Below are 21,261 nucleotides of genomic sequence, written 5' to 3' on the forward strand. Positions count from 1 at the left end.
CCTCTGTCTGTCCTGGGCCTCCCTTGTGTGAGGGTCCCGTGCTGTGTGGGCAGCACAGGGCATGCAGCTCCCAGACCCTGCCTCCTGAAGCCAGGGGGCTATGTCACCCACGGCAGGTGCAGCTGTGCTTTCCTCCAGCAGGCCCCCTCCTCAGATGCCACGTAGTATGCAAGGACTTAGGGAGAGTCAGAGAAAGCTGGGCAAACCTGTCAAAGAGTATTTCACTTAAGGCGTGTGTGTGGCATGCAGTCCTCCCCTTTAAGGAGCCGTGGGGAGGGCGTGTTTCTGCTGTAAGGGGCGTTCAGGGCGGGGCAGGCAGCAGGCTCTCCAACAGGCAGAGCAGCCTCAGCCCTGCCCAGAGTGGACTCGCTCTGTTGCGACTCTGAGAGTCAGGGTTTCGTGTCCTAGGTGGCACCTCACAGCTGAGAATTAGTCCATGAACTCCAGACCCATACTTCTCCTGGTAATTGTGGTATTCTTGCTAAAGTTACTTCAGCATCCTGGCAATTCAGGTTTGTATCCCCTGTGGTCACACTCACAGGAGCCAGCAGGAGCTTGTTGGGTGTGCCAGTCTGTGGTGGCGTCCGCGCCATCCTGTGAGATGCGTGGGGGCAGGGTGCTGGCCCGTGGGTAGGGGAGGTGCCCGGGCGGCCCCGCAGGCTGTGCAGGGCCCGGCTCCATGGGGGCACGCGTCTGCTTCCCCGGGCTGGCCGCACGTGCTGCGCTTGTCCCTGACCCCTCTGCTGTCTCTTACAGGGTTCTCTTCCTTCGGCTCGCTAAGCCACGGGGGCCTCACAGCGTTCTCCTCCTCCTCGGCCTTCGGCGGGAGTGGGATGGGCAACTACAAGTCCATATCGACGTCGACGAAAGTGGTGAACGGCAGGAAGATCACCACCAAGAGGTGCGGGCCTGGCGTCTGTGTCCTCACGCATAGGTGTGGGGCACCACCAGTGCCACCCCCGGGAAGGGCAGGGTGTCTGGGCCGTCTGTCCAGCCCCCGATCAGAGCTTCTCCTTGGAAGTGTTTGCTTCGCGTGACACAGTAGACACCGCCCCTGTGGTGTGCAGTGAGTGGTGTGTTGGAAATGCAGCCACTGTAGCACCTGGAGCGTTTGGATGGCTGGCGCCTGTGTTCAGAGTCATCTGTCAGGATGTTGGCTTCAGCCACAGCATTAGTGGCTTCAGGTGTATCCGGGGCAAGTCCTCTAGAGATGCGCATTCAGGCTCACACACACGTCTGCTTATTTCATACGACGATTCTAAGATGTGTTTTATCCCCCTTGCCTCCCCTCCCGCAGGATTGTCGAGAATGGTCAAGAAAGGGTGGAAGTTGAAGAAGACGGCCAGTTAAAGTCCTTGACAATAAATGGTAAGGAGCAGCTGCTGCGCTTGGATAACAAGTAGCTGGCCGCACGCGCGTAGCAGAACCCTAACTCTGGCACGCGCCATGCGAGGATTAACAGGAACATTTTTTTGAAGATTTCAAACGAACTCGACTTTCAGTATAACTGTACCTAATCTAAAGTATTTATACACAGCTCGTTGGAGCCCTGTTTGTCATAGACTTTTGAGTTTACTGTTGGGACCACGTAATAGGACCATTTTATTTGTCTTTAAAATTGTTGTAAATCTCTGTATGCACTTTGCTTTTTATTAAACGTAATCCAAGGTGGCCGTGACTCTTTCGTACACTAACACCAGCACGGACTGCTTTTCCATTGTGTTTGAAACGTGAGCCGAGTAGTCTCAGCCTGCTGTGAAGTTAACATTGCCAGGATGACTCTTCCACAAAATAATCTCAGTTTTTTTCAGTATTTAGTAGTGACGATATTAATACATTAATGGTAATACATTTCTGGTTTAATGTGCATTGAGGATGTTTTCCAGTTGTGCATGAATGCTGGCAACTTAGTAAGTTTTGACAATTGTTTAAATATGTAATGTTAAGCTTAGGTTTAAAAAAGTTAAGCTGGTAAACTGGGTCTTTGTCATTTGCTTTTAAAAAAAAAAAAGAAAATAAATGCAAATGTGTTCGGTGCATTCTTTCCCGAGTGGGGCCTGCCCTCCTGTGTGTATGTGACTCCGTGCCTGTGCTCCTGGAGTCCTTCGTTCTGCGTCTGGACGCTGAGGCTGACCCTGGACCTTATTGACGTCTGTTCTTTGATGTATTTGGAGAGTGTATGAAAATTCCCTGTTGATGTGGAGTAATGATTAGCAATTCATTGACCATTTCTTCAGGGAGGGCAGAACCAGCTGTCCACCCTCCCACCCTTCCCAGTTCTCTAGGCTGTGTTTGATGCCAGCTCGTTGAAAGGTAGCGTGCCTGGGAGTCTCGTGATGGTGCTGGCACGGGCAGACATGAAGGTGTTTTCTTTCGCATTTCCATCAGTGTGACCTGTCATGATGACCACTGATAACGAATTCCAGCCAGAGGGATATTACACAAGAGCTAGCTGGTCTTTTTAACTACCCTACTCAAGTTTGTTTTGAATCTAAACAGTGTCAAACTGCTAGAAGAAGCTATTTAAAGAAGCATTGCATACTTGAATGTAAGTATGGGAAGACAGCTGGAGCTAGGAAGACAAGGAAGGGGCGGCCGTGCGGCTCCGTCTTAGCACCCGGGGCTCTGAGGAGGCGGCTGTGGGCGGTCACGCTGGAAAGCCACGCTGTGAGGTCCGCCCGGCCAACGGCCTGGCCCGGGGGGCGTGCTGCGTCTGTGCTTCAGCCCAGACGTGGCTGGCCTCAGTCACTCAGGGAGAGGGTCCCGGCACTTGAAATTGGTGTCTGACGGGTGGGATGAACTGCTGAGGAGAACAGGTTCAAGGCCGCCTGGGGACACCAGGGCAGTTAAGAGGAGTTTGGTGCGCCCCTCAGCGGTCCGGGTGCCTGAGAGCACATCCCTGGGCTGGCCGGGTGCGCAGAAGAGGGCCGTCTGCTGGCGACGGTGCTCTGGGGGCGCCACCGTCACACGGCCACCGTCCCTGCTCGGGGAGTCGCCAGTGTTGGCATCACCGAGGACAGGCCCGTCGGTGATGCGGGCGGAGAGCTCGGCCTTCTTCCCGGAGCCCGGGACGCGGGCGGGTTGGTGTCTGCAGCCTTGGGTCCTGTGCTGGGCGAGGCTGTGCGCAGGGCAGGCTGCTGGGTGCGGTGTCGCCAGTGGCCACAGCCCCGCGAGTAGCGGCTTCTGTCTTCTCAGGGCTGCTCGTCGGCCGGTCCCTGTACTCACGGTTAAAGGTCTTCCTGGAGCCCCGGGGGTCTTTGCAGGAGGAGACTGGGCCCTGCTCCCCCCGAGGCTGCTGGTGGCCGTGCTCGACTGTCTCGTCGCCTGTGCACTCTGCCCACGTTCGGGAGAAACCCCTGCCGTGCGGGGTGGAGGTCTTCGTGGAGCCCTTGGAGCCCAGTCTTGAGGGGACGGCGGTGCCGCTGTTCCCGCGCTCGCTCACGCTGTTTCTCCTTCCTTGTCTCCGCCCCCTCGCCCGCTGGGGGTCGTTCAGTGACGGTGGGTGCCTCCTCCCTGTCGTTCGCGGGCTCCAAAGGTTCCGAAGCCCAGTCAGGGTTTCTGTGTGATACGGACCATCCCGGCGTTCACGCCTGCTCCCCTTTCTTCCTCCCGACGGTCCATGCAGGGCACATTGTGGAGGTCTGCGGAGACAGCTGTAGACTCCCCGCAGCTAGCCCCTGTGCCCACGTCTGGTCTGCCGGGGTCTCGGCCACTGTTGGTGGGGCCGCATCGTTCCTCTCGGTTCTCACTCCCTTGTCTGCGGAAGCCTCGCCCTTCCTGCCTGGTCACCCACCAGCTGTCCTTGCCTCTGCAGGGTGGTCTTGTCGCCAGAATCCAGCAGAGAACCCAGCAGCAGTTTTCTAATCCGTTGTTTCTGGTCTGGTTTCTCAGTGGTTAGTCATCAGGAAGTTCACAGACAAGACAGAGGTGACCACTACAGTTTCAGGGGGCTTTGGAGCCAAGATTGTTGAGTGAATTTGCTCCCTTGTTGCTGTGTGGTCTGGTTGGGGTTGGACTGCATGTTTGTGACCCATGGCCTTTTACTTTAAACCCCAGATCCTGCCTGCCTTGAGTGATTCTCGAGGTGGTTGCTGCTTTCAGAGTGGGTGGTTTAGTGACACAGGTGTAAAGGCACAAGCCTAAATCATCGGTTTCTTTCTCTGTCATCCTTGGCTGCATCCTTTAAGTCTGAGGCTTCTGTTTCTAGAACTGCTCATGTGGTGAGTTTTCATCCTTGTCTCACACCTCTGAATCTGCTAGTCCTTGCAGTTGTGATGAATTGAGTTAGCTAGATGGAGATTTAGTACTGAGTGTGACCAGCAATGAAAATGTGGTAAGACATTTTTTTTCCCTGTGTTTTGGTGACTAGTCATATTGTCTTGCTACCTATCAAGGTCAGAGGAAGGGAGGTCCCGGCAGCTCTTTCTCTGAGAGCAGGAATCTCGGCATCACGGTGATGAGGGGTGTGCAGGACTAGGCCTCTCTGGGACTCTGCATCGTCGTCCTGTTGGTGAACGGGGGGACTGGGCCTCAGAACGTCTGTTGCTTGCTCTCTGCACGCACTCTGTCCGCCCGTCTCACCAGACTGCCCCCCTGGGCCTTGACTGAGGTTTCAACTGGGCAAGGTGTGCGCCTCGTGGAAACCGTGGCTGGACGTCTTCCCCTTTGCCTCTGATGCGGTTCTCAGAGTCGTCTAATGCGTCCCAGCCGCCGTGGGAGGACAGACCCCACGAGGGCGGGCCAGCCGTTCCTGCTCTGCCTCCCCGCGTGGGTGCTGGGCCTGCCTGAGGGGTATGTTGTGGTCAGCATGGTGCCTGCCCCCCGCAGGGCTCACTCCTGCAGCCTGGCAGTGCTGCCCGTGAGCTGGCCGCCTTGTCCCCCAGGCCTCCTGCCCCGTGACCCCCGTGACCCCAGTGTCCAGCGTGGGAGGCCGGATTCTTCGGACCACGGCATCGTGGTTGCTGGTGGGTTGGTCTCACAGCAGGTACCGCAGCGGATTACGCATCGGCCGTCTCTCCCCACAGAGGGCTCATCTGCCCCTGGAGGGGCGCCCGGCCCATGGTGTCCTGCACCCTCCCCGCCCTCTCCCTCCGGCCTGGTGTCGCGGGAGGCCCAGGCTGCAGGCCGCCGGGCCCGGGAGTGCTAGAGCGGGCGCAGCGTGGCCTCGCCTCTCCCTGCCCTGCGGGGACTGTGCTGCCTCCTGGGGATGTGGGGCGCCCTGCCCCCGCGGAGCCCCACTCTGGCGGGCGCTCAGCGGCGGGCGCCCACGAGCCCCGGGGTGGCCTGCCTCGGTGGAGGGTGCTCAGCCCTCGGCCTTCTGGGCCTTCCTCGTCCTGCGGCTGCCCCTCCAGCCAGAGCCCCCGGGCTGGAGAGGCATCTTCGCATCAGGCTTCTCCTGTTCTTTTTTCCAGTGATTGAGGTGTAGCTGTGGTTTTAAGGATCAGTGCACAGGACGTTTTAGTTCGCACGCAGTTGCTCCTGTATATGGGAAGTCTAAAGAGTCACGTACCTGTGATTCTTTTTTAAGCAGTAATAGCAAGTGACTTTCCAGCTTAAAATTGGGAGTCATAATTTCCTTAAAAGGATGTCAGGTACCAGCACCTTGAGAAGTGGCCAGACTGTTGCGGCCTGAGTCCAGCGGCTGCCCAGTGTACTCCACACGCGCTCTGCTAGTCACGTGTACATGTTGGTCGATCCCTGGATGGACAGCCCAGCACCGTGGGGTGGAGGTTAGCACTGAGGTGCGGGCGGGAGGTGGGGGTAGAAGTTACTTAAAATAGTCCACCCAGGAGCTGTGTGGTGTGTGATACGCGGCTCAGCGGTTAAGGATCCCCCTGCTGACTCATGGGCCGCAGGAGACGGGAGTTCCATCCCTGGGTGGGGAAGATCCCCTGGAGAAGGCAGTGGCCACCCACGCCAGTATTCTTGCCTGGAAGGGAGTTCCATGGACAGTGGAGCCTGGCGGGCTGATCCCACCACGTTTGAAATGTTTGCTGACATTCAAAAGCACTCTTCTGTTTGCACCAAAAAAACACCCCATGTGATTTGACCTCTTGAAGAGCATTCACACTTTAAAGTGGAGTGGAGTGGACTTGCCTTCTAACTAAAGATGCTCCTGGAGCTCCTAGAAGGATGATGCGTTTACCCAGGGTTGACAGCACGTCCCAAGGTTGCCTGAGAGGGAGACAGGCCCTCCCGTCGGCGTGGCTGTGCCTCTTGCAGGCCAGTGCAGGCAGGTCCTGCCGGCCTTTGCTGCTACTGTCTTCCCACACTGACGAGCTTTCCCCTCCCTGGAGCCGGCAGCCCGAGGCCCTGCTGCGTGTGGAGGCGACGCGGAGCCCAGAGCTGGGTGGGAGGAGAGGTGGTCTTTCCGAGTCCTGTCTCTGCGTCCCTTCTCTGGGGGCTGCGTGAGGGGCCTGAGTGCAGCTGACATGGGCTCGAGTCTGAGGAGGTCAGGGAAGGCTCCTGTGGAATCCGGGGCCTGGCTGCTGGCATCCTGCCACATGGGGTCCGGGTTCTGGTTGCTTCTGGAACGGCTGTGGCCCCACGGGTGCGGCTGGGGCAGCTGTCCAGCCGTGGTCTTCTGGTGGCCGTGGGCACCCATCGCGGCCCCCGCCCCAGGACTCGTGCTGCCCGGTGAAGCGTGGACGTTTGCTTGTTCTGTGACCGTCCGGGTGTCTGCGTGGGGTGGTGTTCCCGTAGGAGAGGTCCTGCTGAACTCGGCGCCTAGACAGTGTGGAATAATCCGGGCGTGGACGCGTGTGTGTTGAAAGGTGGTGATCGTTAGTTACCTCCCACAGGGAGCGGGGGTTCCTCACACGCGCGAACCCCGTCTGCGCGGTTCGTGGTGGGATGGTTCATGGTGGGATGACACGGAGCCTCTGCTGGAGGGTGAGTATCAGGCGCCCGTTTTCCTGCAGTCCTCGGATCTCAGAGGTGCCTGTTCATCAGCGTTCGCTGTCTGCCTGCCGTGACAAAGCCCTGTCCCTTTTTAGTTGTCACGTGTTCACTTGACTGGACTGTGTTGTGTCTGGGGGTAGCCTTTGCTTGAACAGCGTACACGCTGCGCATCTGAACGTTTTGTTTCTTCTTCGTGTATTTTCACTTGTATTTGTCCGTGTGTGGCTTTGATTATTTGGAACGTTGGTATGTGTTGAAGTCACCCAGCTTGCTCCCAGATTTCTTGCCAGTGTTGGTGTCCCTGAAGTCTTGTGTGGTGTGCCCCCCGTTGGGGATTCTTGCGTCGTCTTGTCCTCTGGGTCTTCTTTCCACCCGGGTTGCACTGTCACTGTGGTGCCTGCTGGTGGGGTGTTCTGATGAAATGCCTGCGAGTTCCTTGGCACGTATCTGCTAGTCTATGTAATACAGGTTTTTAAAAAATGTATTTAATGGATATCAATATTAAACTAGATTCACTCATCCTGAGATTTTTATGTGGTTTAAATGGTGTCTCGAGAAAAGTCAGATTTTGTGACCATGGGGCCCTGCGGCAATCAGTCCGTCCTCTGATGGTTTATGTTGGTCAGTGTCTGTGGGGACGGCCTTTGGTCATCCTGTGGAGAGCCCCGCTTCCGCCTGAGTGCAGACTGAGCTGGGGAGGGCCCAGCCGCCCTCTCAGGTGCTTAGGGCCCCTGGCCGTTCACACCAGAGAGGGGGTCCCACCTACCACCTTCCCAGTCCTGCCTGGCCCTGACCCAGCTTCTCTTGGGGCCTCTTCCAGCCGTGTGGCCCCAGGCGCCAGCCAGCCATCTTTGTGGGAGGCGGTGTGGGCCTGGGGGCCTGGGGCTCTGCAGGTGAGGGGAGGGGACTCTGCTAGTGGGGTGGGCGGGGGAGGGCCTCAGGCCTGGGGCTCTGTGGGCTGGGAGCTCTATGGGCGGGGGAGGGCCTTTGAGGCCTGGGGGGTCTGCAGGGGAGGGGAAGGGGCTCTGTGGGGGAGGGGAGGGGCTCTGTGGGGAGGGCCTTTGTGGGGGAGGGGCTCTGCGGGGGAGGGGAGGGGCTGTGCGGGCTGGGGCTCCGTGGGGGAGGGGAGGGGGCCCTGTGGGAGAGGGGAGGGGGCTCTGTGGGCTGGGGTTCCGTGGGGGAGAGGAGGGGGCTCTGTGGGAGAGAGGAGGGGGCTCTGTGGGTTGGGGGCTCTGCAGGCTGGGGCTCCGTGGGGGAGGGGAGGGGCCCTGTGGGAGAGGGGAGGGGGCTGTGTGGGCTGGGGGCTCTGTGGGGGAGGGGAGGGGGCCCTGTGGGAGAGGGGAGGGAGCTCTGTGGGCTGGGGCTCCATGGGGGAGGGGAGGGGGCCCTGTGGGAGAGGGGAGGGGGTTCCGTGGGGGAGAGGAGGGGGCTCTGTGGGTTGGGGGCTCTGCAGGCTGGGGCTCCGTGGGGGAGGGGAGGGGCCCTGTGGGAGAGGGGAGGGGGCTGTGTGGGCTGGGGGCTCTCTGGAGGGAGGGGAGGGTCTCTGCAGGGGGTGGGAGGGGGCTCTGGGCGAGCCTCTGGGCTCCCGCCCGGGCCGTGTCCCCTCTTGCCGGGTGTGCGGGGGCCTGGACCGGGGCCGGGCGCCCTCGGGCAGACCTAGTGGGGCAGGCTGGCCTCGGCCTTCCTGGTGGCCGTCCCGCGGGCCTCCAGCAGTCCACCCAAGGTGTGTGAGCGGTGGGCCCGTGCCTGGAGTAGCCCGTGGCGCACGGATGCCTCTTGTGATGAGCCCCACAGGCTCTCGGGAGAGGGGGGTGCACGTGGGGGGGCTGCCTCAGGGCAGGGTGCAAGGGCACAGGGTCTCTCCTGAGCTCAGCGCTGCCGGGGCGGCCGGCCCCCTGGGGCGTCGGAGGCGTGGATGCCCTGCAGCACTTGGGTTGGAATGGCGGGATGGGAGGCTCTTGCTGTGGCCTTGGCCTCCACACCGAGCCGCGTCCCTCCTGCCCCAGCATGGGCGCCCTCCCGACTCCTCCCTGCCGCCGCCTGCCTTCCCGGTCTGCCTGTGGTTGAGGCCTGTGCCCCGTGTCTCCTGGGGCCGGCTCCCTCCCCGCCCCCGTGGGTCTGCATCCCTGCCCGGGGCTGTGTGTGAGCCCATGCCGCGGGGCCAGCGCTGAGCCCATGAGAACGGCACATACCAGGCCCTGCACCCTGGGGTCCCCTCTCAGGCCGCTGGTGCATTTTTGGGTGTTTGAGTAATCCAGTGTGTGTCAGTGGGATTCCTGATGTGGGGAAGCATGGGATTAACCCTGCCCCACCCCCTCAACACAGAAGAGCAAAAAGCAGCCACCCCCGAGGCCTGGGGGGTTGTACATATTAGGAAAAAGTGACTCTGTTTTTACATGAGGAGGTTTGCTTTTATTTGCATGTTATCAGCCAGATTCCTGCCTGTGTTGGGGCTCCATTTGAGGAAAGAAGCGGAGCGTTTGGGGTCCTGGCTGTGCGCGTGTGGCTGCTGCTGGGACATTCCCCTCATAGCTGCTCGCTGACTTCACCGAGCTTCTGCACAGGGGCCGGCCGGTCGCGGTTTGTGCTGAAATGTTATCTCCCTTGGTGCCACGGGGCAGGTGTTTTCTGGTGTGTGTTTAGTTTCCCAAGTGAAGAGGATGCAGGACGGGTGATCCACGGGCTGCAGTTCCTGCGCGTTAGCCGTTAGCTCCTGCACAGGGAAAAGGCTAGCAGAAGGGACACCAAAACAGTCCACTCTGGGTGGTTGAATTGGACGTGACTGACTTTCCTTCAAGTGACTTGCTTTGCGTTTACGTAGCAAGTTGTTGAAACAAAAAGCACGGTTAATGTCACAGGAGAGGAGTGTCTCGTAATTGATGGTGTTGTATGGAAAGCGCAGAAGAAGCTGTAGAAAGAAGCCAAGGTGTGGTTGGTTTTCAGCAGGTGTGACGTTAGGTGTGGGGGTGGGATGGCAGTGGCCGTCATCACTTGCTGGTTTAAACTCGTGGAATTTCAGGTTGTACCACAGGGGCGGTGTGTGGCTTCGTGAGGATGTTGGTGCCGTGCCGTGGTGGGTGGGTTGGTGGGGGGCCGTCCCCTGCAGGTGCTGGGTGGCCTGCAGTGGGGGCCTGCAGTGGGGGCACTCTGTTCCGTGACCCTTGGTGGACAGCATGCTTTTTCTGGAGGAGGCTTCTGTTCAGTGAGGAGCAGCCCTGGGCCATCGTTGAATTGTCCACAGCAGGCCTGGGGGTCGTCCCGGGGCCAGGGTCGTGGGTGCGGAGGGAACCCCAGGGAAGGAGAGATGGATGCCCACTGTGTGGGGCCCTGGCCCTGAGTGTAGCAGTTGAGCATCATGGGGCCCAATGCTGTGACTCAAAGTGCAAGACTCCTGGCTGCAGGCGTTTCCTGGGGGTGGGGACAGGTCTGGGGGTTTGGGGCCACCCTGTCCTTAGGGAAGAGCCTCTGTTGGCCTCCTGGGCAGCGTCTGCCATCGGGACCTGCAGCCCAGGCAGCGTAATGGTGGCGGGGGTCTCGGGCAGCATGTCTCCTCTTGCACTGGACTCATGGCTGGTGCGTGTGTTCCGCCCTTCTGCCACCTGAAATCAGGACCCTAAGTGCTTCCCCGGAGCGACCAAGCCTCTGAGGACCGGTTGCCCCTGTGAGAAACAGGCCCTTCAGCCCAAAACTGAGGATGGGCTCAGAGACCCGCGGCGTGGCGAACGCGAGACTCAGTGACGGTCCCGCAGATCTGGCGTCTCAGCAGTGCAGGCACACCCCGGAGTCTGTCTCCAGGCGCCAGCCCCCGTGGGCTGAATGCGGGGAGGTGAACGGTCTTCCCAGGCCTCGCGGAGGCTCGTCCCCTCGCGGCTTGGGGCACCTCTGCTGCCCTGGGTTTTCCTAGGAAGGAGCCATGTCTGTCCTAGCCCTGGGTCCGAAGGGGTTGGGGGCTGGGCCTGTGGCCACGCCTGCGGGCTGGCTGGCCCCGGACCTGCTCCGCCTTTGAGCAGAGACCGGCGGGTCCTGTCCAGCGGCTAGTGGCTGGGGCCCTGGGCCTCCCACCCTGACGGGGATGCACGCAGCCCTGGGAACAGGGGCAGGTCTTGCAGGAGGACATGGGTGCCGGGGAGGCTGTGGGCACGAGGCCAGGGCAGCGTGACCGGGGAGCCCCAGAGCAGACGCGGGCGAGGCCGCCCCAGCTGTCTGCGGTGCCTCTGTGTCCAGCACTGGCCCTGCCTCTGCCAGGAGTGTCCTGTGCCCCCTTGGGGTGGGGTGTCTGGCTCCCGGGCAGGGAGGGGGCACTGGCAACCACGGCCCCGGCCACCCTGAGGGCAGAGCCGTCTCTGCTCTGGACGCCGCTGCCCTGGGAGAGTCTGGAGACGTCTGGGGCGTCGGCTCGGAGCCTGGGTTGGGGGCGCACACGCCCGTTGTTGGGGACCTTGCAGACCCCTGCCATGCGTGTTCGTGGCCGTAGGGCAGCTCCTGGGCTGGGCCTGGCTGCGGCACGTGGAGACCCGGCAGAGGCTGGCCTTGGCTCTGAGACGCCAGCTGGGCCCATGTCCGCCGGTGCTGCTGTCCCTGGGGGCTTGTTTCTCCGGCTCAGAAGCCGTGTGAGGCACGAGCCCTCTTCACCCGGGCCTAGTCCCAGCTGCGGTCACAGCCTGGGCCTCGCGAGGCGGGCTTGCCAGTGCCCAGGGTGTGCAGTGAGCTCACTCCGGGGAGCCCCATGTTCTAGAGCGGTCTCTGTCACCTGCCGCTGAGCACGGTTTTGAGGATGGTGGTGGTTCAGTCGCTCAGTTCTGTCCGACTCTGCAACCCCGTGGACTGCAGCACGCCAGGCCTCCCTTTCCTTCACCGTCTCTGGAGTTTGCTCAAACTCATGTCCGTCAGATCCATGATGCCATACAACCCATCTCATTCTCTATCAGTCCCCTTCTCCTGCCCTCAATCTTCCCAGCATCAGAGTCTTCAGTGAGTCAGCTCTTCACATCAGGTGGCCAAAGTATTGGAGCTTCAGCATTAGTCCTTCTGTTGAATATTCAGAACTGACCTCCTTTAGGATGGATCGGTTGGATTCCTTGCAGTCCAAGGGCCTCTCGAGAGTCTTCTCCAACACCACAGTTCAAAAGCATCAATTCTTGGGCTCTCAGCTTTCTTTATAGTCCAACTCTCACATGGAAAAACCATGGTTTGATTATTTGGACCTTTATCAGCAAAGTGACGTCTCTGCTGTTTAATACACTGTCTAGGTTTGTCATAGCTTTTCGTCCAAGGAACAGCATCTTTTAATTTCATGGCTGCATTCACTGTCTGTAGTGATTTTGGAGGTCAAGAAAATAGTCTCTCACTGTTTCCACTGTTTCCCCATCTATTTGCCATGAAGTGATGGGACCGGAAGCCATGATCTTAGTTTTCTGAATGTTGAATTTTAAGCCAGCTTTTTCACTCTCCCCTTTCACTTTGATCAAGAGGCTCTTTAGTTCCTCTTCACTTTCTGCCATCAGGGTGGTGTCATCTGCGTATCTGAGGTTATTCCCTGGCATCAGCTGGTAAACAATTGCTTGCAATGCAGGAGACCTGGGTTCAATCCCTGAGTTGGGAAGATCCCCTGGAGGAGGGCATGGCAACCCTCTCCAGTATTCTGGCCTGTAGAATCCCCATGGTCAGAGGACCCTGGTGGGCTACAGTCCATGGAGTCAGAAAGAGTCGGACACGGCTGAGCGACTAAGCACACAGCCGGCAATCTTGATTTCAGCTTGAGCCTCCTGCCGCCGGGCGTTTCGCTTGATGTCCTCTGCATCTAAGAGGATGGTGGCCTCGTGTTTGTAAACCTGTTAATGCCCAGTGTTACTCTGCGTGTAATGGTGGGCTCATAATGGGCGCTTGCGTGGACGCACACGGAAGGGTCTCTCTCAGAAAGTACCCGGCGGAACTACTGGGAAGAGGTTCTCAGTACGCATGTTTCTTTCTCTCCAGCGCCCCCCCACCCCTGCCCCGCCGAGGACCCTCTCCTGGCGCGTGACACAGGTGGGATTTTAGGGGAACCTTGTGGGGTCAGCGACGTGATCGCCCTGCTCCAGACCCAGGGCCTTGGGGCTCCTGACGCTGCGGGCGGCCGGCCCGTGGGACCGTGAGGAGCCCAGCCGGGCAGGTACCACCGCTTATCAGGGGCTCCCAGAGGCCACGCCCCCTCCGTCGTCCCTGCACGGTGCCCAGTTCAGAGACCCTGTGGCCTGGTGCTTGTGAGAGAGAGGGCTTCATGGTGGCAGGCGAGAGGGTGCCAGGAGTCGGGTGTGAGCCTGGGGGGTGCCTGGTCAGCACAGCATGAGCCCCTCGCCGAGCTGGGTGTGCCCCTGCGGTGCGGGAGGGCGCCCACCCTGCGCTAGTGAGTGCACGAGCTGCCCTGGGCTCCAGCCCTGAGGGTGCGTGTGCGCCCTGGTGGGGGGTCAGATGGCCGTCTGGATGCCGAGAGGACCCTGGGGCCCAGGAGGGTCCTCCCTTCGCCCACAGGGGGTCCCGGTCTTTGGGGGGCTCGCCAGACCCTGAGCCCTGGAGTGTGTTCTGCACCATGTGCCTTTGTAAAAATACGAGCAGCTGTCGAATTTAAACATGTTTTTCATCTTATTTATATGCCACGGGGCACACGGGATCTTAGTTCTCTGACTGGAGACCGAACCCTCTCCCCCGCAGTGGAGTGAAAGGCTGGCGTCCTGACCACGGGACGGGGGGCACCCTGTGTGCTCCGCGCGGCGGGCCTGGTGTGTCCAGACAGCTTCGTGTCCAGACAGCTTCGTGCCCAGACAAACGGCAGATGCAGCCCTGAGGAGGTGCTGGGGCCGGGAGGGGATCTGCGGCTCCTGCGGGGCCCCCCTGCCTGAGCACTGGCGCCCCTGGAGTCCGTCCAGAGCAGACAGGCATCCCGAGCACGGCCTGGCAGGCCGGCCTCGCCCTCACTCACACACACGGTGGGATTCTCTGAGCAGGACGGGGCTGGGGGAGCCCCACCTCTTTCTGCACAGCTGACGGGCCCTGGGGGTCCGAGGTGGGTACCGGCAGCAGGCTGGCCCCCAGGATGCCCACCCCGCTACATCCAGGCCGTTGCGGGCACGCAGCTGCCCAGCATGAGCCTGTCCAGCACCTGGGCACTTGGGCCCCACCTGGCAGCACATGTCCCTGCCAAAGCACGTTGAAGCCCCCACGAGTGGTCGGCTGGCCGCTTCCTGCCTGGTGGACTGGAGCCCTGCGTGGGCTTGGGGGCGACCCTTAGCTGCAGGGTCGGGCCACCTACCTTCCCCCACTTGCGTCCCGCCTGGATTGGAGGTCACGTCACTGTGATGGTCGTGTATTAGCTGTGGCTCTGGGCCCCTCCCCCGGAGTGCTCTGCGTATTTGGGGGTCATGCCTGTGTGTGTGCTGGACACCGCAGCCCCAGGCCCCTGGGAGCTCCCAGCCCTGCTCTGCCCCGGGCCCCTGCACTCAGGCACTTTCCTCCTGCAGACGGTCGTGTCCCAGAGCCGCTCTGTTCATGCACACAGCCCGTGTCCTCGCGGCGCTGGTGACCCCTTGGGGGTGGTGAGGCAGCCCTGCGCAGGCGAGGGGCGGGGGTGAGGGCCACGGCCAGGCCTGCTTCCTCAGCCAGCGCCCCTTGGGGTGGACGTCTGCTGTGCGAGTGGCCAGGGCCCCATGCTGACTGCCAGGCACCCCTCCCTGCCACCAGGCCTGCGTGTGTGTTGCTGGAGGGGATCGTGAGGCTGGTGGAGGCCCGCCACAGGGGCCCACCAGGCCTGCAGGGTGGGCAGAGGCTTTGCAGGGCGCAGCGTCCGCTCAGGAGCCCTGGAAGCACAGGCCCCGGGTCTGGGCTCCCCAGCGTCGGCCTGTGTCTGGGGGGTGAGCATCTGTGCTGCTGGAGGAGGATTCCTCGGCCGGGGCAGGTGTGGGGTTTGGGGAGGAGGCGCGTCTGGAGAAGACAAGAGGCAAGGCCCCGCGCCCCTGCCCAGCACCGAGCCCAGGGCCTGGGGACCGGTTACCAGGGCAGCAGCAGCTGTGCTTGCAGCCCCGTCGAAAGAGCAGGGCTTTCATTTCGGGAGCATCGTGGTCGTCTTGTCCTCCCCCGGGGCAGGGGGACTGGAGTGGGGTCTGCGGTGGGCGGGGCAGTCAAGGGGCGCTGGCGTGGATGACCCCGTGGGGCTCGCGGGCCTGCAGGGGCTGCGCGCTCACCCCTGGGGGGCACGGGGTGCCACCACCACCCGGGGTCCCTGTTTCCCACTGTTACTGGACTGCTGGCAGCCGTGCCCTCAGGTACGGCGCTGTGACTGCGAGAAGGAAGCCAGAACTTGCTTGGTGGCGGCTGCCACTTGTTTTCTTCCGGTGTTCCTGGTGTTCCGATCACATGCAGAACTTCCTCCTGTTTTTGAAAAGACTGATAGAAACACAACCCCTGAGCGCGGAGGCACGCGCTCGGCCGTGTGTCTGCCGTGACAAGTGACCGTGTGCGGGGGTCCTTGGCTCAGAGCTCCAGCGGCGCTCTGGCCTGAGCGGGGGACGCGGGGAGTCTGCCGCCTCCATCGCGGCAGGGCCCACGGCCGGCCCTGCCCTCTCCACGGGGCGATGCCCACGCAGCACGGCCCCGCTGTCGCCCCGGGGCCGGCGGGGGGCTTTTGGGATCCTTGAGCACGGCGAGGCCCAGCCTGGTTCCCCCTTTCTTTCCTCGAGGCTCAGCTCCGGCCCCGCTGGCGCGAGGACGCGGCCCCGGCCCGGCTCACGCGCGTCTCGTCCTTTGCTTTCAGGTGTGGCCGACGAGGACGCCTTCGCGGAGGAGTGCCTACGACGAGGCCAGAGCGCGCTGCCCGCCCAGCCCGCCAGCTCCAGCGCCCGCTCGCTGCGGCCGCCGCGGCCCGCGCCCCCTCCCCGGCCGGCGGCGCACGCCGCGGGGGAGGACGAGGACGCGCCGGGCGCCTTCTGCGCAGGTGTGCACCGGGACCCCGCCCCCCGGCCGCCGCGGGGCCCCCGAGGACCAAGACGCCTCCTGTGCTGCTGCGTGCTGGCCTGACGGGTGGGTGGGGGTGGCCGGGCGCGGCCACATTAAACGGGCGCCAGGCTCCCAGCACCGCATGTGTGTGTTGTCTCGGCAGAGCCCGCGGGCACGGCCTGCCCCCAGGAGCCCTCCGTCTGCGGACTGAGCCCCGCTGCCCGCCCTCGTGCTGATCACGGGCGCGGCCTTGGGGCCCCCTGCCCCCGGGGGCCCTTTTGCCGCGTGCCGGGTGCTGACTTGGCCCCCCGTCTCCCAGGGGAGGGCTCCTGCCCGGGATCACACGGGCCCTGCTCCTCCCTATTTCAGCTTCTGGACCCGACGTTATCTTGGGGTCCGGGGTGGGGGGACGGTCTGTGAACTGCGGTCCCCATAGAAGATTCTGGATCACGTCTGAGGGCACAGCTGTGTGCAGGCTGGACCTGGCTGAGTCTGGAGCCAGGCGTCGGGAATCTGTAGTTGGGGTCGCTCCTCAGTTCTAAGCGATCGTTTTGGTTCTCAGGGCCAGAAGTCGCCAGGTTGACCACAGCTGGCCACGAGGTGGAGGGCAGGTGGCCCCTCATCCGCGGGGTCAGAATGACGTCTCAGTGAGGTTGGCTCTGCACCTGGGGCAAGGCAGGGACCCGGGAGGACAGGGTTCGCTGCTTTCTTCTGGAACTTCCTGCTGGGAGCTCAGTGCCTGTAGCCCCCCTGGCACCCCCCTCACGTGGAACAGGTCCAGGTCTGCCCCTGAGGACAGGGCTTGTCCTGTCCGCCCGCTGGACGGTGGGTGTGCTGGGCCCGAGCCAGGTCTGCAGAGCCCCAAGGATGGCAGACACCTTTCTCCTGGGTGGTCGAGTGAAAAATACAGGCGGATGTAAGGGCTGGGTGAGTTCAGAACAGGCTTGCTGTGCCTCGCATGGGCCTGCGGGCGTCCTCCCTGGGTTCATTGCCACCTCCTGGCCCCGATGGCAGGCAGGCTGGACGTGGTGGGGGACAGCGCCATGAGTCCAGCTTCCCGGACACACAGGACTTGATAGGGGTCTCGTGGCTGGAAGGGGTCCCTCTGTTTGGAAGGACCTGCCTCCCGCGTGGGGCCCAGGCCTGCCTCGCGGCGCTTGTCTAGATGTCTGGTCAGGAGGTGGAACCGGGGGCCACGGTGAGGCCTGTGCAGCCTGTGGGTAGCGGAGGCCGGGCCTGTGCAGGGGAGGGCAGTGGCTGCTGCAGGGGGTCTCGGGAGAGGAGGATTCGGCAGGAAAAGCAAAGTGACTGGGCTCTCACGCTTGGCCAGGTCCCGCCCAGGTGCCTGCAGGTGGGAGGCTGTTGATACCACGTCCTCACACATGCGGCACGCAGGGGGGCTCCGTCTCTGCCAGGTGCTGCTCCCACCTGTGTCCTGGGGCGGCCAGGGGGCCTGGCGGACGCTGGCGCTGCAGGGCCGCCTCCTGCTGTTCATGCCCGCCTCCCGTAGTGAGCCCCGAGGCCTGCAGCAGCGTGCCAGCGTGAAGCCACCAAAGGGTTCAAGATATGACGTCTGTGTGACTGGTGTGACCGGAGTGAGCTCTTTGACATCTTACTGGGAGATGACAGAGCTGCTTGCTCCAAAGGAAGGTTCCAGAAACAGACAGTGGAAAAGGTTGCTGGGTCGCAGGGCAAGCCAGGTCCCCAGCAGGTCAGCAGCCTCTGGCGCAGTGATGGAACCTGCTGGGTGCCCCCATCCCCGAGATAAGCTGCTCCCGGGGGGCATGCTCCCGTGTGGTGGGGAGGGTCCCACGGTGACTTCGGCCAGGTTTCCGTGTTCTGCCTCGTTTTCTTGGGAGTGTGTGGGGAGGAGCGCGGCCCCCACAGTGTGTCTGGTGCCCCACCCCCCCATGAGGTGTGCGAGGGGCTGGTGGGCGGGTTCTGATCGTGGGCGTGTGCTCAGCCCTCAGGGCTGGACTTGTGGGTCCCAGGAGGGCCTCCTGTGTGGATGGCCTGGCCCGTGTCGTGTGGTTCAGGGTTGGGCCGGTCTGCGGGGGGCATGGGGCAGCTCTGTTCACCCTGATGGCCCCTTCTTGCTGGCGCTCCTGTGAAGTGCGGTGGCCAACCCAGCTTTATTCAGAGGGTGCATCGCATGCCTCTTGGGACCCGTAAACCGGACAGCGAGACGTGGAGAAAGGATTAGTGTTCTCGATTTATGGATTCCACACACACCGGGGGTCTGTCCAGAACATGGAGCTGTTAGAAACGAGAATTGACATTATTCAGCATGAAACAGAAACTCCTGAGTTAAGAACAGCACCGGTCCTTTACCTTCCCAGACCTGGCCCGGGCGTTGCGGGCCCGCCCACTGGCTGTTGGTTCTGAGAAGGGGGTCCCCGAGTGGGCCCGCCCACCGGGTGTTGGTTCTGAGAAGGGGTCCCCGAGTGGGTGCAGGGCCTGTGAACAGACTGGGGCCCCAGTGGTTTCGCTCTGAGCCGCACCTGCTGCGTAATATGAAACCCAAGGACGCTTAGGTGGCCTCCTCAGGCTTAGGGGCCCACGTGTGCCGGCTCACAGACCCGCGGTGACGCTGGTCTGGTTCTGGGCAGGATTTTCACAGTGGTCTGTTCTCCCCCAAACTCAGCGTCCCACCCCTTGCGTCCATGTGGACGCGCACACGCCCTGAGCTGTTTGTGCAGAGCGGCCCTGGGCGCCTGGTTCCAGGTAGAACCCCAGAAGGCGAGCGGATTGGGCCCTCGTCCCCCCCAGCCTCGGGCAGGCAGGAAGGCGGGACGTGGTCACCGCTGGGCTTCTGCCTGCAGAGGGGCCCCCGGTGCCTCGGGGCGGGGTGTGGGGCCGGGCGTGGGGCGGGGGGCTCCCGGCGGCGGGCAGGCACTCGGCCTCCGGGACCCGGGGTGCTGGTGTGAGAGGCGCTCATCGCCAGGTATCGAGTCAGCTCATGTCTCCGTTGGGCCTCCGATACGGAGCAGGCGGAGTTTGCCGTGTGGTGTGTCTCGTCAGCCGGGGAGGGGACGTTTAGAGACACGCGCTGCCGCCCTGCAGGGTCTCACACGCCTGTCTCCTTAGGATTCAAAGAAGGCGGCAAGAGGAAGAAGCCGAAGCACAGAGAGGAGTCGAAGAAGAAGAAGCCGACCAAGGGCCCCCTCTAGACGGCCGCGGTGGAGCAGCCGTGTGCACGCGCGTGCGGCCCGCGTCCTGTGGGGGGCGCCCTGGGGCCGGGGGGCGGGGGGCGGAGCGCGCGGGGGGAGCACTGGGGGCGCACTGGGGCCGGGGCGGAGCCGCCGGCCGCCCCTGCCCCTCCCGCCGCGCCCGCGCGTCCCCTCGGTCGGCCGCGGCCCCCCGCTCTCCGGCACACACGCGGGGTCCTGCCGCCTTGGCCGTCCGCGGCCCGGGTGCGTGTGCATGCTCTGACACGCCCTCTCCTTCTGCCGCTGCGTGTGTGAATCTAGGCTCCATTTAAGCTCAGGGCTGTGTGAAGGTGACCTCCGACCCCGGGTGACCCCTCCCGGACCTTCAGGGAGCCAGACCTTCCCCAGGCGACCTGGCCGCTCGAGGGCTGGAGTCGCCCTCACATTGACGGTTTTCATCCCCGTCCTCTGCAAGCAGTCCGCGTTCCACCTCAGCTCGCCCATCTCCTCCTGGACCCGGAGCTGTTCTCCTGGCAGGAAGGTGGGAGTCTACAAGCTTCTGCCCCGCGGGGCCACCTCCGGCTCTTAGTGTGGGTCTGGGCTCATTGGGTCCTGAGCACGTGCGCTGAGCTGAAAACTAGAGCTTAGGGGAGCTCCCCGCCTCGGGCAGGGGTCCCCAGCTTTTTGCAGCCGCCCTGGCAGAGCCTTCCTCAACAGCGGCCCCTCGCCCTCCCCCTGGGCACCGAGGGCTATGTGAGAAGCTTCCGCGGGGTTTTCACAGGCCAGTGGCCCTTGCCCAGGGGCCCCGGGCGTGCGGGGTGGCTCCGTGACTGTGGGCACCTGGAGCAAGCGTGATGTGTGTGGTTTTCGGGTGACCGTGGGGGGAGGTTGTGCGGGGCCCTTGGGGGGTAGAGTGGACAGTGTTTGATGCTTAGTGTGGAAAATGTAACCATGAAAGCATAACGGATTTTAAGTGCTACCCACTTGAATAAACTGTAAGCGTTATTGACTGACACTTGGCATCGTTTGTGAACCCCAGTACTAGTCATTAAACAGAGCAGCTCTTCTCCATCATCATGAGGGATCCAGTGAGGTTTTGGGGTCTAGACCCTGAAATGTGCGACCGCAGGGGGAGGCATCCCCACTGAGCACGGGACGGTGAGACAGCGGCCTTGCCGACGTGAGGGAAGGCGCGGGCGGTAGGAGTCCGTCCTGGCGGACCGCGGTTGCATCCCAGGCGGTAGGAGGCGGACACGGCTCAGAGTCGCCCCCGTGAGGACCAGCCCCCCTCACGGCCTCTGGCTGGCGTCCAGCTCAGCGGGCCACACCCCCGAGCATCCTGCTGTGGGGACCCAGGACAGGGTGGTCATCTGCGAGGCCTCAGCCAGCCGCTGCGCCTCCACCTCTGTCTCCACGCGGCCCTGATGTGTGGGCGGCTCCTGAGCGAGCAGGGCGGCGCCCGGAGGCCAGGAGGGCCAGGTGGAGGAGGGCGGCGTCCGTCCTGGGCCTGGTGGGCCCCCATCCCGGGGAGGCAGGGCCACGGGAGGGGTCTGGGCCCAGCCCCAGGAGGCCCTCCAGGCACCACCCCTTCTCCGGTATTGGGCTGAGGACCTCACCACAGCAGACGCTTGGAAACGTTCGTTTTGAAAGCAGTGCGCTTTCCCAGGAGAGGCACCATCGGCCCCTGTGTCCCGTCCCGTCTGTCGGGGCAGCATGGAACCAGGACCCGTTCCTGGGGAAACTTCCAGACTACTGCCGGAGCCTTAAAGATGTGGGCCCCAGTGACATTAACAGTCATGCCTGATGTTTTGCCAGAATGAGGTTTTATTTTGTAGATCAGCAGGGGGATCTAGGACCCCCAGACTCAGGGTCCAGACCACGTCTCTGCCTGCCTGGGGGCCCACCTGGCACGTCCCAGTCTGAAGCGTGTCCGGCCCCCGTGGGTGTCGTTCTGAGGGCCTGAGGACGGCCTGGGACCAGAGTGGGTGAGGACCCCTGGGGGTCTCCCAGCCCAGGTGTGGGGGGAGCAGGCGGGGCCCTCAGGGCGTGAAAAGTGCCCACTGTGTCCCCCCTTCCCATCCTCGCGGACAGGAGTGGACGGCCCCCACCGAGCCAGCAGAGGCTGGGGGCGCGCTGGGGGCCGGGTCCTTCCCTTGCCCCACGTCGCCCCCCTCCCTAAAGAGCCCCCTTGGAGCTTCCCCGGGCGGGCCCCCCGCTGGCCCTCTGCTGTGCCCGCCTGGCCGTG

At 62.6% G+C, this 21,261-nt stretch overlaps 1 protein-coding gene across 3 annotated transcripts in view; it reads left to right on the plus strand.

The window, feature by feature from the left end:
• DNAJB6 (DnaJ heat shock protein family (Hsp40) member B6) overlaps positions 1-20,029 on the plus strand; it is a 52,158-nt gene extending 32,129 nt beyond the window's left edge. For all 3 annotated transcript variants that reach the window (XM_061415334.1, XM_061415336.1, XM_061415335.1), the window contains exons 7-10: positions 757-901; positions 1,298-1,368; positions 15,686-15,865; positions 18,955-20,029. In XM_061415334.1, the coding sequence (XP_061271318.1) occupies positions 757-901; positions 1,298-1,368; positions 15,686-15,865; positions 18,955-19,037 (479 nt within the window). In that variant the 3' untranslated portion in view covers positions 19,038-20,029. The remainder of the gene's footprint in view (positions 1-756; positions 902-1,297; positions 1,369-15,685; positions 15,866-18,954) is intronic.
• Positions 20,030-21,261: the final 1,232 nt, after the last annotated feature.

The sequence above is a fragment of the Bos javanicus genome, chromosome 4 (assembly GCF_032452875.1).
Source record: "Bos javanicus breed banteng chromosome 4, ARS-OSU_banteng_1.0, whole genome shotgun sequence".
Lineage (NCBI taxonomy): Eukaryota > Metazoa > Chordata > Mammalia > Artiodactyla > Bovidae > Bos > Bos javanicus.